This window comes from Phyllopteryx taeniolatus, chromosome 5 (genome assembly GCF_024500385.1).
Source record: "Phyllopteryx taeniolatus isolate TA_2022b chromosome 5, UOR_Ptae_1.2, whole genome shotgun sequence".
Lineage (NCBI taxonomy): Eukaryota > Metazoa > Chordata > Actinopteri > Syngnathiformes > Syngnathidae > Phyllopteryx > Phyllopteryx taeniolatus.
In genome coordinates this window covers 2103946-2120055 of record NC_084506.1, presented here as the reverse complement: position 1 = coordinate 2120055, position 16110 = coordinate 2103946, and the positions used below count along the sequence as shown (strand labels likewise).

Sequence of the window (16110 nt, the reverse complement as noted above, 5' to 3'; positions counted from 1 at the left end):
TTTTTCTCGACACTTAAACCAATGGAATGTGGAATGAGTTTGGCATTGTTTCTGTCATTGAATTCAATTGCTTCTTTTTTGTTCTTTCTGGTTAGGGCGATGAAGTTCTGACTGTCATTAAGACCAAAGCTCAGTGGCCAGCGTGGCACCCGCTCAACCTGTAAGTAGCATTGCATTGTGTCACTTTCACGAGTGGGGAAAGGCACCTATGAGTTAATTGGAATTACTGTATAAATTATCAGGAAATTAGCAGAAGTGGGATATTAAACTGATGGATGGAAAAACACTGTTTGAGTAAGATTCATTGGTAGTGTGATTAACTCCAGTCAGTGGCAGTCTTGAAAAATGAGTACAGTATACTACAAGTTGTGGCACGGTGGACGACTGGTTAGAGTGTCAGCCTCACAGTTCTGAGGACCGGGGTTCAATCCCCGGCCCTGCCTGTGTGGAGTTTGCATGTTCTCCCCGTGCCTGCGTGGGTTTTCTCCGGGCACTCCGGTTTCCTCCCACATCCCAAAAACATGCACATTAATTGAAAACTCTAAATTGCCCGTAGGTGTGAATGTGAGTGTGAATGGTTGTTTATTTGTATGTGCCCTTCGATTGGCTGGTAACCAATTCAGGATGTACCCCGCCTCCTGCCCGATGATAGCTGGGATAGGCTCCAGCACGCCCGCAACCCTAGTGAGGAGAAGCGGCTCGGAAAATGGATGGATACTACAAGTTATCATGTCAAGACATGGCATGGTTCTTAAATGCCAACCACCACCTTGGAAACAGCCTACAGGAATAAAACCGAATATCTAAAAACAAGCGGCACGTTGGGGGGACTGCTTAGAGCGTCTGCCTCACAGTTCTGAGGACCGGGGTTCAATCCCCGGCCCCGCCTGTGTGGAGTTTGCATGTTCTCCCCATGCCTGCGTGGGTTTTCTCCGGGCACTCCGGTTTCCTCCCACATCCCAAAAACATGCACATTAATTGAAAACTCTAAATTGCCCGTAAGTGTGAATGTGAGTGCGAATGGTTGTTTGTTTGTATGTGCCCTGCGATTGGCTGGTAACAAGTTCAGGGTGTACCCCGCCTCCTGCCCGAGGATAGCTGGGATAGGCTCCAGCACGCCCGCGACCCTAGTGTGGAGAAGCAGCTCGGAAAATGGATGGATGGATGGATGGAGGGATGGATCTAAAAACAAGTTTTTGTTCTTAACAAAAACATTTTTTTAATACACGTGCTTGTCTTTTTGTCATTGCTATACAGTGTAGCATTTTAAGCTATCATGCATCATTCTTACACTTGCTTCATCATATTTAACTCTATTTACTGTATTCAATGCCTTGACGCCAAAGGTTTTGACATCCATATTGAAACAACTTAATGAACTATAATAAATTACCCACGTATTTTTTTGTCAATTATTTGTACATTGCAACTCACAACAATATAGATTACTTCCTCTCCTCAGGTATTTCTGAAGCTGCATTCACTTAATTAATTGTTTTGATGATCACAGGTAAAAAAATGGTCAATAAATTTGCAACCAGTCTGCCAATATTATCACAACAATTGTATTTTTAAAATAAATTCTCATTGTGATTCAATGATTGCATCAATCCATTGTCATTGTCACTTGGCCTCGTGAGGGTCGACGTTCAGCTGGGCATAATTTAATTGTCAAGAATTCTTATCAATAGTTGAAAAAAATTATGGGTGGAAGTACCAAATTTAGTCCTGTCTCTTTCTTTTTTTTTTATTTCCTCCTCATTCTTCACCAGACGAGCAGCTCCATCCGCTGAGTTTTCTGTCGACCAAACCCGCCACCTGATGTCCTTCTTGACCATGCTCGGGCCCAGTCCTGACTGGAATGTGGGGCTGTCAGGGGAGGACCTATGTACTAAGGAGTGTGGCTGGATCCAGCGGCTGGTGACAGATCTTATTCCCTGGGATGCCGGCACTGACGGCGGTATCACATATGAAGTAAATTGATTTAATTAAAATTTTACTTGCCTTTGCTTTACTGGTACAAATGTGACTATTAGAAACTTGCTGTTGTGGTACCAAAACACACAGGAGCCAAATGAATACTTGTAGTTTGCAGTGGAGTATTCTTGTCATCTTATCGCCAGTTGGTCGTATTCAGAAGTGTTTCTAATAGTTTGATTCGCTTATGTTTAGTGTACACCCTGACCCTTCATTTATTGCGGGGTTTACAGGTTGAACCCCCGCAACAGACAAAATCCGCAAAGTACTGAACAATTATTTATTTTATTATTTATATAAATTTAAAAGTTACATACAGTCTATGCATTTCAATGTCAATAAGTGATACTTTCATACGGTGCAGGTATTCTATTTTTCCACGAGTGTTCAGAATGCACTTTTGATTATTGGAGTTTGTTACCATTTGCTTCATAAAGTGATTGTAATGTCACCAACATTGCAATGTTTCCGTTCTCATTCTATCTGTACCACCTGTTATGGATCAAAAGTTGTTTTAACACCCGAAACAACATGGTAACTCGGGCTGGCAGAAACCCTGCTGCTTCCCAAAAAGCTTTACTGCGCTCTTTTTAACTACAGTACTATAGTCAAGCTAAGCATTGCTCTTTATTTGCATTTGTTCATGTCCATAATGCTATGAGCGTGTACATTAGCCATACGTCAGGCTAGGTTGATATTTGTGAATTTATCACATGAAACCTAGACTGTTGCTTGTGTGTCAAACAGTGGCATTCTGCGTTACCATTAACATTACGGCATCTCTAAGCAACTTGGTGACATTCCAAATATGTACATTTAAATTGCTTTTTAAGATTTCATTTTCTGCAAAGTAATGGAGCCCTATTTGTATGTGGGCACATACCATAATTTCTCATGTATAATGCGCATTCTTTTAACCCCAAAAATTTCAAAAGTTAATGGTGCGCATTATAAATAGGTATAGGGGAAAATGGGGGGGGGGGGGGGGGGAACTTTCCCATTTTATAAATGTATGCTGGCATCTAGTGGGTATGAAAAAAACTGTACACTTTTAATCCAATATGCCACCGCCACCTAGAGTTTATGAGAAAAGTGTAGCCTATACTTTCATTCCAATATGACAGGGGTACGTATGACTGCATATATGTACAGTTGTCCTCATAAGTTTACATACTCTGACAGAATTTGTGAAATAGTTTTTTTTTTTTTTTTTTTTAAATACGACTAATGACTGAAAAACAACCATCATTAGTTTCTTTATGGTTATGTTTTGTTTGATGATAATGTTTTTCTGAAATGCTTGACAGTTTAATTTGAATCCCATTACAAATACAATTCAATGTGTTTGGCCTGGCCCTTCATGTTTTCTTTAAAGAATTGTACGTATCTTACAAATTCTGCCTGGGTAATCAAACATATGAGCACAACGGTGTGTTTACTCATTTACTAAATAAAAGTAGGGCTGTGAATTTCAAAATACGACCACGTGAATAAAAAGAAAGTATTACATGTTCAAATAAAGTGTTTAACTTCAGAATAATTATTTTTAAAAACTAACAAAATACAGACACTTCGTTTTGATCATATCAGTAGAAGCAAATTCATGCATTGTAAAAATGCATTATACATAGGTAGAAGGATTTTCCAGAATTTTGAGGTCAACTTTGGGGGTGCGTATGATACATGGGTGCGCAATCTACACGAGAAATTACGGTAGATCATTTTACACTTGAGAGTATGTGAGTCTCGGGATGCAACTGCCATGGAAACAAAGAGTCCCAGCCCTGGAACAATGAGTCCCTGAAACTTATCATCACGGAATACAGACACAGTAATCCTCCGCTACATCGCGGTTCTTGCTTCATGGTTCCACTATACTGCAGATTTTTAATACAGTTGTTACTCTTTAATCTTTTATACTGTTTGTACATTATTTTTTTTATCCATTGCTTTTGTTCTCTATCAATATATCATGTGTTTAGGCCTGCTACTGTAGCCATTATTTTTAGAACAATATATTTTCCCAAAAACTTTCAAGATAAACGATAGTATCAATGTTTTTTTTATGCCACTGATATAATGATGTTAGAGCATAATAAAGACATGTACACATATTACAAATTCTGCTCTGGTCAGCAAACATGAGCGCAACTGTGTAATGTTCTCTCATTTACTAAGTAAAAGTAGGCCTGCATTTCACAATAAGAGCAAGGAACTAAAAAGAGAAATACGTGTTCAAATAAAGTGCTGAACTTAAGAAAAATAAAGTTTGAGTTTCCCCTTTTCTGTTTGGCATCTTGACACAACAGTGAAGTCTCAAACAATTTTACATAGTTTAATTTAACAAATCTTAACTGAACCATTCTAGAGTTTAGTTCAAAGCCTTTGGTTTGGTTCATAATGGCGTTTCACAGATAATATGCACTTTTAATAAGAGTTCTCAGTGGAAACTTCCCATTTAACAGCCTTTGTGCATCTTCACTTAAACGGCTAGCATTTCGGCGTTTTGTGACATATTAATACATTAGGTTCTTGGCCGTCCATTTATGAGCTTAGACCAGCTGACTAGGAATAAGACAAATATTCTTGTTACTACTACAAGTTTTGGAAGTGTTCAATTTGTTCAAACTAAAATGAAACCTTGAGAGAGAAAAATATTTCCTTCATCTCCCTTCACCTAAACCATCCTTCGTTTGGGTACATGAGGATGATCCATTTTACTCTTATTCGTCTCTGGCCACATTTGCCACGTTTTTCACCCACTTGACTCAAGGTTTTGCCACTATCAGATCATTAAATTGGCCATTTGTCACACAGTGACTACACTGAGCAAAAAGCACACTATGTACCGTTACGATTGCGTCTTGCGTGTCCTTGTCACGGTAAAAAAAAAAAGAAAAACCCATACATTCGACGGTACTCATAATTAAAAGAGACGCTCCGCAGCCCACAGTGCGAATGTTATGTTAGTAAAGTAGACTAACTTTAAGCACCAATTTGTGCTTCACCTTCGTCTCTCGGTTCCGCGACGCGGCATCATACTCGGGGGAGAGAAAGGTCCGTGTTACAACAAAAGGGTGCTTGCCTTCCATTTCACTATGAAATGTGACCACGCTTTCGCCATTAGTTTTTTTTTTTCTCTCTCCTCAATTCGGCGTGGCATTTTGCAACCGCTGTCTTGGCGCTTCTCAGTCGAACACTCCACTTTGCGTCCACACGTCTGTGACATAACCGCGTTGTGTCATATACGCCACTGCCGTCATACGTCTTCGCGATAAACCTGATTTGCCGTTTTGGTTTTCAATTTATTTTTGTTGCTCAAAATGTGAATTTTGACCCAGAAACTGTGATACGAGACCGATCCGAACTAATTCGAGCCTTGCACACATACATAGGTAAGCAATGTTTTGCGTCAGTGGACACATATTCACAAAGCTTTTCGCGTCCCTTATCATTTTTGTGAATCACGGTTGTGGGTCGCACTTCAAACGAGATCTGGGGCACAATTTTAAATCATCATTAATCAAATGTACGCCTGAACAATTTGGGAATAAAACTCTTGATTGCAATTGGGATTTAGCATGCGATTTTTCTGAAGGAAATTTATCTTCAGTATTATGCATTAAATACAAGAAATAGATTATTGTATAGTATGATCAACACAACATTGGATATCGCCAACACTGGGTATATATGTTTTGAATCACCATTTTAAAATAGTCTTTATCCAGCATTTGTTTTCCAAATAGCTTTTGAATCTACTTCTTTGTTCTCTTCCTATGTCAACACAAGATGCTGTAGCAATAAAATAAGGTAACTTGTTCTACCTAGTGGTTTTCCCCAAGCTTGGTAATAAATAAATAAATAAATATTTACGTATATTAGGGCTGACTTTTCTTTGAATCCTTCATTTAAATTTCTATTGTTTTATCTCCTTCACCAGCCGTCATTTATAACATTACACAAGTAGTTAGTTGCTTTGCTTTCCAGCGTGAGAATATGCTACACTTATCAAACAGATTCATTTCGACACATCAATTGTAGACAAAAATAACCTTTGTCGAACAGGTTTTTATGATGGATGACCACCTTTCCTTTGTGCTTTTCTTTTTAGTCACCAAACAAGCCCCTTATTCACCAGGAGAAAATTCGACCTTTAACTAGTTTGGATCACCCTCAGAGCCCTTTCTATGACCCGGAGGGCGGGGCGATTACGCCCGTGGCCAGGCTAGTGGTGGAGCGTATCGCCAGGAAGGTAAAACGTCTCTGTCATTACTTTAACAGAATTACCTTTGTTTCCCCCTTATATTCAAGCCAATCAGCGGATATTGCTAAACCTAAGTCATAGTTCAGAAGGACCTGTAACAGCCATGTGCTTACAAAGTCACAGTAGATGTTTTATTTGCAAACACAGTCATGAGAATAATGCAATCAGATTAGTCGTCTTTACACAGAATCACTTGTTTTAATTTGTATGCGCCATTTGAAATCAATGTCATGTCATTTGGCTTTGGATATGCGATGGATATTTGGAGGTCTTACTCGTATGTCATCCCAATTTACCTTTTTGTTTTGCCACAGGGTGAGCAGTGTAATGTGGTGCCAGACAGCATTGATGACATTGTAGCAGACATTGGTCAGGAGGCGACTGAGAATGGTAAAGTATCAACACACACTCCAACACATTAGAGGAGATGAGACTTAACAGACTGGTTGACTCGGCTTCCATTCATTGGCGTGGAGGGTTTAACGGTAACTCTGTTTAATGTGAATTGATTAGGGCACTGGAATCTGACGCCCTACCTCAGCAATATCTTTCTTATTGTTCATGAGCCCACCCTATGTGATTTGTAATATTTTTAGAGTAGGATCTTATTTTTCATTTTCTTTCATTTCATTCACTTTTGTCCTTTTCAATGTGAGTCAGCACCAGTGGGGCTGGGCCCTAGTGCCCCACATTGACGAGGCGCTTCTTGCTAAACTATCCGGACAATAAATAGTCAACACGATGCATAATTCAAAAAATGTAGCTCACTGCCCCAACACTACTGAAAGTACTGCTCCAGTCTACAATATACTACAGAATGTCAGTCATAACAGAGTTTAATGCCAAAGAGTGTATTTTTTTCCCTCTATGCTATGTTTATCATCAGTACAAAATCTGTAATAAAGATAAGTGAGATAATCTAATCCAGTAAAATTTGAAAAAAAAGCACTCATTGATTACATTTGTTTTGTTTGCTTTGACTGAACATAGGCACAGATAAGGTGTACAGTTCATTGCCCAACAATTTGGCAGCGAGTCCAATTTCATTGTTTTTGGATTTGTACAGTATATGTTTCTATTATGACACACACAAAACAATAAAATTTTACAGGCTTGTACTGGAAAAGTAATTAACGATTAGGAAAAAGTCAATTTCTAAAATGTTGAGCCTTCATAACTTTTTGCAATTTGTTGTGATGAGGCTAGTAGATATTACTAGACCAGAGTGTGAAGCAAAAAGCAAGCAACGATAAAGACAGCATAAGCATCGATTGTACTTTAACTTGTGGCGGCAACACTTTATCACCAAGCTGCCGTATTGCACTTGCCAATTAGTGTCGGCAAACCATGCAGTGCTCATGCAGCGGACACATTGCCATGCACATTCAGTCCTGTGACATTTCCTTTATATCATTGAAAGTTTGAAATGTGCATTCATAAAAGTACACGAGCACTTAGTTGGATTGTGCTAACAAATAAACCAATACAGTTTACTTGTAATGTTTGATCTGAGGTGATGTCATGATTAGAGCTGCAATGTTTCAAAGGTGAGATTAAAAAAGAGTTGCGCAAATGTCACTGTATTTGTTTTTGTTTTTTTCTTTGTGGCCTCCACCAAGCCAGTATCCTTATTTTCTGTCCTAGATGACACACCTGAGACCTGTATATACTCTGGTTGGTCTCCCTGGTCGGCGTGCAGCAGTGCATCATGTGAAAAAGGAAGAAGGATGAGGCAGAGGATGCTTAAGGCCCAGCTAGACCTCAGTGTTCCGTGTCCCCACACTCAAGATTTCCAGCCCTGCATGGGGCCTGGATGCAGTATGCAGGGTGAGTACTCTTGACGCACACACATCACGCTCCTCACCATTAACACTACTTAAGGCTTTTTTAACTTGATCTAACCCCATTAAGTTGCAAAGTTTTCCATTTAATTACTAGTACAGAAAATAGAAATTCACTTAGACTTTATTTGATCAAAGTATTCACCATGAGTAGTAATGTAAGTCACACATTTGGTGAATTCCCAGGTTTGGATACCCTGCATGGGCCTGCAGGAAATGAATTTGAAACATTTATATTTGAATTGGAATTTCTACACTTGAATAATTGCATGCAAAAACATAATTTTAATTTGTATTGTTTAATTTGAAACGTTGCATTTAAAAACTGAATCTGAATAGTATAATTTGAAATTGAATTTATTAGTTTGGAACTAAAGTCCAATAAACTTGAAAGAGAAGTTTTTTTTATCCGCAATGAAAATTCAAATTATATATTTTCACATTCAGTTTGATTATTTGAGATTCAATTCAATTTCAAATTAGCTGTGACAGACATCTGGGGACTGTAAGGAATAGCAATCAATTGGTGATACACAGATCTCGTCTTCAGCCAATCAGCGCCTTCATTTTTTATCACATTTTAGAAAGTCAAATCTTCTAACCAGCTCCAGTATTTTAACCTTTACACCACCTTTCCTTAACCTTTGTGGAATGCATCATATGGTCAGAAAGAGATAAAAAGGTCCTTCCTTTCGAACATAGGAAAGGACATGTCATACCGACGTGTCTAAGTCTTCTTTCCGTTCCCCCCAACGTAACAATATCCAGGCATTGAACTCCATGCCTTAGGCTTTACTGACACCTAGGGGTAGAAACAGCACACACCACATCTCGCTACAGACAGCACTGTTTCAAATGACTTGAGGCGGTTTTACATGAATGAATTGTAGTCCATCCCTTATGCATCCCTTGTCCATTTTCTTTTGGGACATTAGCAGGAGATAAGCAGCTTGGATTTGCAAAAACATAATGGTTTGGTCTCATGTTCCATTTAGTTGTTTAGGGGTGTAAATACACACCAAACACACCCCAATGCTTGGATTCATTCATTATTAGGAAAATCCTTATAACACATCAGCTTTACAGTGTATTGAATAATGTGATTTATAATGGGATAATAGTGTATAGTCAATGTTTATCTCCTATTTCTAATAACTTGGGAATTGCGCCATGGTTTAAAAGTTTAACTTGTTCAAAAGTGTGTGGCCAAATTTCAGCACTCTAACCTTTGACTTTCACAGATTTGTCTGTAGTGGAAAACATCAAAGTCCAAAAAATATCCAAAAGAAAATGGACAACGGACACATAAGGGATGGACTCCAATTCATTCATGTAAACCCCCTCAATTCATTTGAAACAGTGGCGTCTCAATCGAGATGTGGTGTGCGCTGTTCTACCCCTAGGTGTCAGTAAAGCCTAAGGCATGGAGTTCAATGCCTGGATTACGGAAAAAAATGGAAAGACGATTTAAGGCCTCTTTATACTCCCGCGGTCGCGCGGCCGACATCGCCCACCTTGCATCACGAATTGCCCCGCGCGGCCCGTCTGTGTAGCTTGATGCACGCACGTCAAAAATTGTTGCTGTGCGTCAAACGGCGCGGAGATCATCTCTCGTGATTGGTCCGTTTTAGTCACATGCTGTGATGACGTACTCGGCGTGCCCCTTGGTTCTACATACCATCTACGCCGCCGCCTTCTCGATCAATGTTGCAGCATAATTAAACGTATCATCTGGTCATCTAGGTCCATTTGTCCTAGCAGACACTGTTCCACGGTCACCATTGTTGTTGCTTTGTTCCTTGTTACGGAAAGGAAAGTAAAAACGGCAAAAAAAAAAAATGCAGAGGAAACTCCACCCTGTGGTGTCCTAGCCAATAGCAGTCGTAGCGACACCCCCGACTTGGAGGTGAACTGCAGTACATTTTCAAAAGTACTGCGAGTATAGAGGCAAACTATGCGTGGGACAGCCACAGTGACGTCAGCGCAAGTATAAAGACGCCTTAAGTCACTTCGGTGTGATATGTCCTTTCCTAAAGGAAGCACCTTTTTCTCCCTTTCTGACCGTATAATGCATTCCACAAAGGTTAAGGAAAGGAGGTATAAAGGTTAAAATACTGCGGCTGGTCAGAAGATTTGACTTTCCGGAGAATCCCTATGCCACATAATTAAAAAAACGAAGGTGCCGATTGCCCGAAGACGAGATCTGTGTATCGCCGATTGATTGCTATTCCTTACAGTCCCTGGATGTCTGTCACAGCTAATTTGAAATTGAATTTGTCGAACTGAATCTAAAATCATCAAAGCGAATGTGAAAATATATCATTTGAATATTCATTGCGGATCAAAAATTCTTACATTCATTTTCCAATTTATTGGACTTCAGTTCCAAACTAATAAATTCAATTTCAAATTATACTGTTCAGATTCAGTTTTTAAATGCAATGGTTTAAATTAAACAATAGAAATTCAAATTATGTTTTTCAAATTCACTTTTGGAATGCAATTATTCAAGTGCAGAAATTCAAATATACTGTAAACGATTCAAACTCAGTTCCTGCTGGCACATATTTCAGCCCATAACCGTGCCTCTACAGCTCTTCCAAACAAACTTTCATTTAATAAAATTAGGATCTTGTTCACTTTAGCGCATCATTATCCAAGGAAACCACACTTTTGTCTGGTTTGATCCTGTCAGAGTTGCAATGGGTTTGTTTCCTAAAGCTTAGCTATTTACTGTATCTTGTATTGACAGGTAGACAGCCCGTGACTCTTGGCTTATTTTGGTTCAAACCAATGGAATGGAGTGCAATAGCAAAGCTGCTACCTTCATTATTTTATTACAGCTTGGCTGAATTGTTTGATCCTCAAATTTAATTGGGGCTACATTTGTTTTGAGGGATTCTAATACAGTTTGAAAAAAACAGTTGCTACAGATGGCCTCTCTGTGAACATGTGTCAAGGAGGTGACGGGATTGATTCCAGAAGTTGATTGCTCATGATGAGAATGTCACATAATTAGACAGTGACGCTGGTAGTGCCTTAATTATTTGACAGAATAACAAAAGATGGATGGATTATTTTTTTCCCTCAGCAGCTTATTTAACAAGGAGGGTTTTTTTTTCAAGAAAACACCATGGGACACATCCTTTGCAGTGGCATCTTTAAATAAGAAATGAATTGAGAGGCAGCATCGACTCAATTAGTACATACAGTACAGTGGAACCTTGATTTAACAGACTAATGGACGGGGGCCTAAATACAACCATAGAGTATTTTTTTTGTGGCATAAGACACAATACAGTACAAAATTACTTTAAATAAATATTTTTTTAAAAACTTGACAAGTTTATCCAAACGTACTTCCTCCAAGCGGGATTTGAACCACGGTCTGCCGTTTTCAAGAGCGCAGCTAGCCAGTGCACAAACACAGGGTTAATTTACATGTGGTGTGCATGCGTCCCGGTGCATGTAAATTAGCCATGTGGTTAATGTGGATTTCCGTTAAATCTGGGTCCGTTAAAACGAGGTTCCACTTTACAAGGATAGCTGCACACTGCACTCTTACTGCACACATTTTCATTTACTTACAATTAAAACATCAACATCAATAGATTATACATCAATTATATTCAAATTACAAAGACACTTCAGGAATGCAGACCATTTACATCTACAGTAATTGAACTCATATAGGAGACACAAGTTTTGCTAAAAATTGTAAATGTAATGTAATGCTTTTCCAAAAATGGATCACCACCTTCCTACAAATGTCAACCATCCATGCAGCTTCAATTTAATTTATCTAACCCAATTTATTGCAATTTCATCTGTAAATCTTAAAAACATAAGAACAGTTTTTGTATTGTTGATCATTTTTTAATTAAAAAAATAAAATAAATAAATAAATATAGCAGTGGCCCAAAGACAGAGCTAAATAAATCATTGATAAAATTAATAGTTACCTCCAAGCCAGGTGAGGCCTCAGGAATAGAAACATTTTCTCAAACTACGATTTACAAGCTATATATGACATGTGCAATTATCTACTCCAAATTCCACTGAGCTCCAAATGAAAACAAAGATGGTTGTTGTTGTTGTTGGTGTGTGTGTGTGGGCGGGGTACTTTTGAAATGTGTTCTGATACAGTTATTAGTTACCGATGACGAAGCCTTTTTTATTCCCGGTGACAAGTTTAGCAGCTGGTATTGGTAATATTGTTTAAATACGTAAAGCAGTGGGTGACCTGTGATGGGATAGTGAGATATTTCCTTACAGTGTGGCCATAGGGCTAGGCTAGCTAGCTCCTCCATTAGCCTCACCAGCAGTCAGGATGACTTTGAACACGTGTTTTCTTTGTAAATGTTATTCAAAATGAACAAATTCTCCAGTGAATATACAATCGAAACAGCTCCGTCAATTCTCCATTTTCTTCATTTCACTCTTAAACTGGCCGCGTTTGGGAAGCCAGCACGTACAGCGAGTGGCCTGTGTCATTTTCCTGTTGGCCAACAAAAAAAACAACTATATATGCATTCCATTGAGGTCCTTAGCGACCATTCACCCACTTGTCAAGATGCTAAACTCCTGAAAGGTTTGCTTGGAGTGGGCCCACTAGTTTGAGAGTGAGAGTTTGTTCTGCTTGTCACTGAGTCACATGACTGAATTATGTCCGCTGATTTGGCGAATGAGGACTATATGCACTTCGTCCTTTCTCCCTTCCTCCTATGCTGTGCATGCACCGTTTGGTTGACAGGAGCGCGCCAACGGCCCGCTGAAGAGAACGGCGGTGGGAGGAGCATATCAATATGGCGCAAATGAAGCAAATGCGCATTCAGTGTGTATAAATAACCCTGCGATCAAACTCTTAGGAGGGACACGAGTCTAAACGTAGCGTGAAAGGACGCAGCGTCTCAATGAATGCTTGACCACCCCAAGCTTCTAGTGGACGCCAAGTTACAAGGTACTTTTACAGAGGATTGAAATTATGGTCCTCAAGGGCCCACGGTGCTACAAAAGATGGTATAATAATAAACATCAGTATAAAGAAGCTGAATAAAACTATGGTATGTACAGTATAAGAATTATAAATTAAATGTGCAAATGTCAAAGATTAGGAGACATGGCAACATAGTCAAAATCTGCGTACCAAAGGACATAAAGACATTTACAAATTAGAAGGCAGTGTGGGGAGGTGTGTACATGTGCATGTGCGTGTGGGTTCAGAGTTCAGGTGGGCAGAGAACAAGAGAGGTACAGGGGGCAGAGCGCGCAGAGTTCAGCTTCCTGACAGCCTAATGAATAAAACTGTCTAAGTCAGCTGGTCCTGGCCCACAGACTCCGCAGTCTCCTCCCTGATGGCAGCAGACTGAAGAGACTGTGAGATGGTGACATCCCCTGCTATGTGGAAGGCTTTGTGGGTGAGGCGGGTGCTATAAATGTCCTGCAGGGAGGGAAGAGAGTTTCCAATGATCTTCCCAGCTGCCCTGACTATGCGATGGAGAGTCTTGCGGCAGGATGCAGTGCAGGGTCCGTACCACACAGTGATGCAGCTGGTAAGGATGCTCTCTATGGTCGCTCTGTAGAACAAGCACATGATGGGGGTTGGGGCTCTAACTCTTCTCAGCTTGCGCAGGAAGTAGAGACGCTGGTGAGCTTTCTTGGCCAGTGATGAGATGTTGCTGGTCCGGGAGAGGTCCTCAGTGACGTGCACTCCCAGGAACTTGGTGATGCGTTGATGTTCATGCTGGGTTTTCTCCATGTTCAGGGAGAGATTGTTTTCTGTGCACCACCCGGCCAGGCGGCTCACCTCACTCCTGTAGTCTGTCTCGTCCCCGTTGCTGATGAGATCCACCACACTTGTCATCTCCAAATTGGATGAAGAGCTGTGTATTGGTGTGCAATCATACGTCAGCAGGGTGAAGAGGAGGGGAGTCAACGCTGCTGACCCGTACTGCCTGCGGTCTCCCTGTCAGAAATTACAGCAGGCAGTTGTACATCGAAGTGTTGAGCCCCAGCTGGTCCAGTTTGTGAATCAGTTGTTGGGGGATGATGGTATTGAATGCTGAGCTGAAGTCTATGAACAGCATTCTGACATATGACAGGTGTGTGAGGGCAGAATGGAGGGCGGTGGAGATGGCATCATCGGTTGACCGATTGGACCGATATGCAAACTGGAAGGGGTCCAAGGGGGTGAGGACTTGACGTGGTGGATGACTAGCCGCTCGAAGCACTTCATCAGGATGGGAGTGAGCACTACCGGACGGTAGTCATCGAAGCAGGAGTGAGACGACTTCTTCTGGATGATGGTGGTAGCTTTGAAGCACGTAGGGACAACAGCCTGTCCATGAAGACATCTGTGAGTTCAGCTGCACAGTCCCTCAGAACATAACCAGGAATGTTATCTGGGTCCAGGGCTTTACGTGCGTTGATCCTGTCGAGGGATCTTCTCACGCTGTCTTGGGTCAGTGTCAGCACCAGGAGAGGGTGGAGACTTGTGTGCCTCAAAGCAAGCAAAGAAGTTGTTTAGCTCATTCAGCAGGGAGGTGGAGCTGTCACAGTTCTCTGGTGAAGGATTTGTAGTCCATAATGGTCTGAATACCTCACCACAGACTTCTAGTGTCACTGCTGTTACTGAAGCAGTGGGCAATGGTACTGGAGTAATCCCTCTTGGCCTCCCTGATGCCACGTGACGATTGGCCCTAGCTGTCCTCAGCCCCTCCTCATCCCCAGATCTAAAAGCAGTGTTGCTGACCTTCAGTAGTCTGGAGATCTCAACCCACAGCCATGACTTCTGATTAGCACGAACAGTGATGGACTTAGTGGTGGTGACATCATCCATGCAATTGCTAATGTATAGCTTGAAAAGGGACATTTCAGGCACTTCCAACCAAAACTATCTTGAAAACCAAATAAAAGGGTGTCAAAGATTAGAAAAAAAATACATTTAAAAAACTGATGGAAGGGGACCTTAAAATAAGATTCATGCACATATGCTAGCACACTTTGACATGCACTAATGAAGAGCCGCTCACAAATAACTACTTTATTGGGCGGGAATCTGGCACATTGCTCAAAGCCACTTTAGCGACTAGTCCAAATGTACTTATTTTTGGTCTGCAGCAAGACGACAATGTGGTACCTTTCAGTTCCCTAACCGAAAAATAGCAATGGTAGCTATTAAAAGTGGAATGTACAATTGTAACATTTATACATGACTGTCCTGATGTGCAGAGCCATCGGCATGCATGATGTCAGACTGGATAAGCTGGTCGGCTTGCAGCGTTTCCTGTGGGATGGGAATCAGGTCCAGAGAGCGTTATATCAAACAGTACCCAGAGGATGGATCGCTCTGCCAACTCAACACAGAAGAGACAGAGAAGTGTGTCGTCAATGAGGAATGCTGTGAGTCGCTCATGATGATAATGTACCTGTATGTGTGCTTATCTGGGTGTTGAGAATTGGGCATTCTCTGTTCCTCTTATTTTCATTTCACTTATTAATGTGACTGCATACCAAACACAGACAAAAATATGGAGACTCACTTCTTCTTAGAGGTAGGTCTAAATCCTTTAGTTCACCCTCCACTCCATATTTCATTAACAAGTTGATTTTACAGTTGTTTTGTTTTTTTGCGGAAGACAATGAAACTGGCAGTCATTTCCAATAATATCAATCCATTTTGAAGCAATCAGTAAATAAGTAATTGCCTTTTGAAAAGCCCCTTTTTCCATCGCTGAAATCTACCCCCCCTTGTCTTGGTGTGATGTCAGTGACAGAAGTGGAGACAAAATTCACTGCATACCTGGGTTGGAAAAAGAATCTACTATACTATAACGTGGCAGTATTTAGTCATATTTTATATATTGCCGATGCAGGTGCAATCCCACCACCTCCAAAATGACAATATTTTAGGAAAAAGAACAAAAAAAACATCTGGAGACACTGCATCGCCGGTGTGGACAAAGGAATGTATTACGCTATAAAGGGGCCGTGTTCACTCATATTTTATATATTGTAGCTGCAGAG

General features: G+C 40.6%; 1 protein-coding gene across 2 annotated transcripts in view; it reads left to right on the top strand.

Moving 5' to 3' along the window:
- Positions 1–16110, top strand: part of spon1b (spondin 1b) — a 129585-nt gene that overhangs the window by 107052 nt on the left and 6423 nt on the right. For both annotated transcript variants that reach the window (XM_061772645.1, XM_061772644.1), the window contains 6 exons: positions 96–160; positions 1773–1974; positions 6092–6232; positions 6559–6634; positions 7889–8071; positions 15316–15486. In XM_061772645.1, coding sequence (XP_061628629.1) covers positions 96–160; positions 1773–1974; positions 6092–6232; positions 6559–6634; positions 7889–8071; positions 15316–15486 — 838 coding nt within the window. The remainder of the gene's footprint in view (positions 1–95; positions 161–1772; positions 1975–6091; positions 6233–6558; positions 6635–7888; positions 8072–15315; positions 15487–16110) is intronic.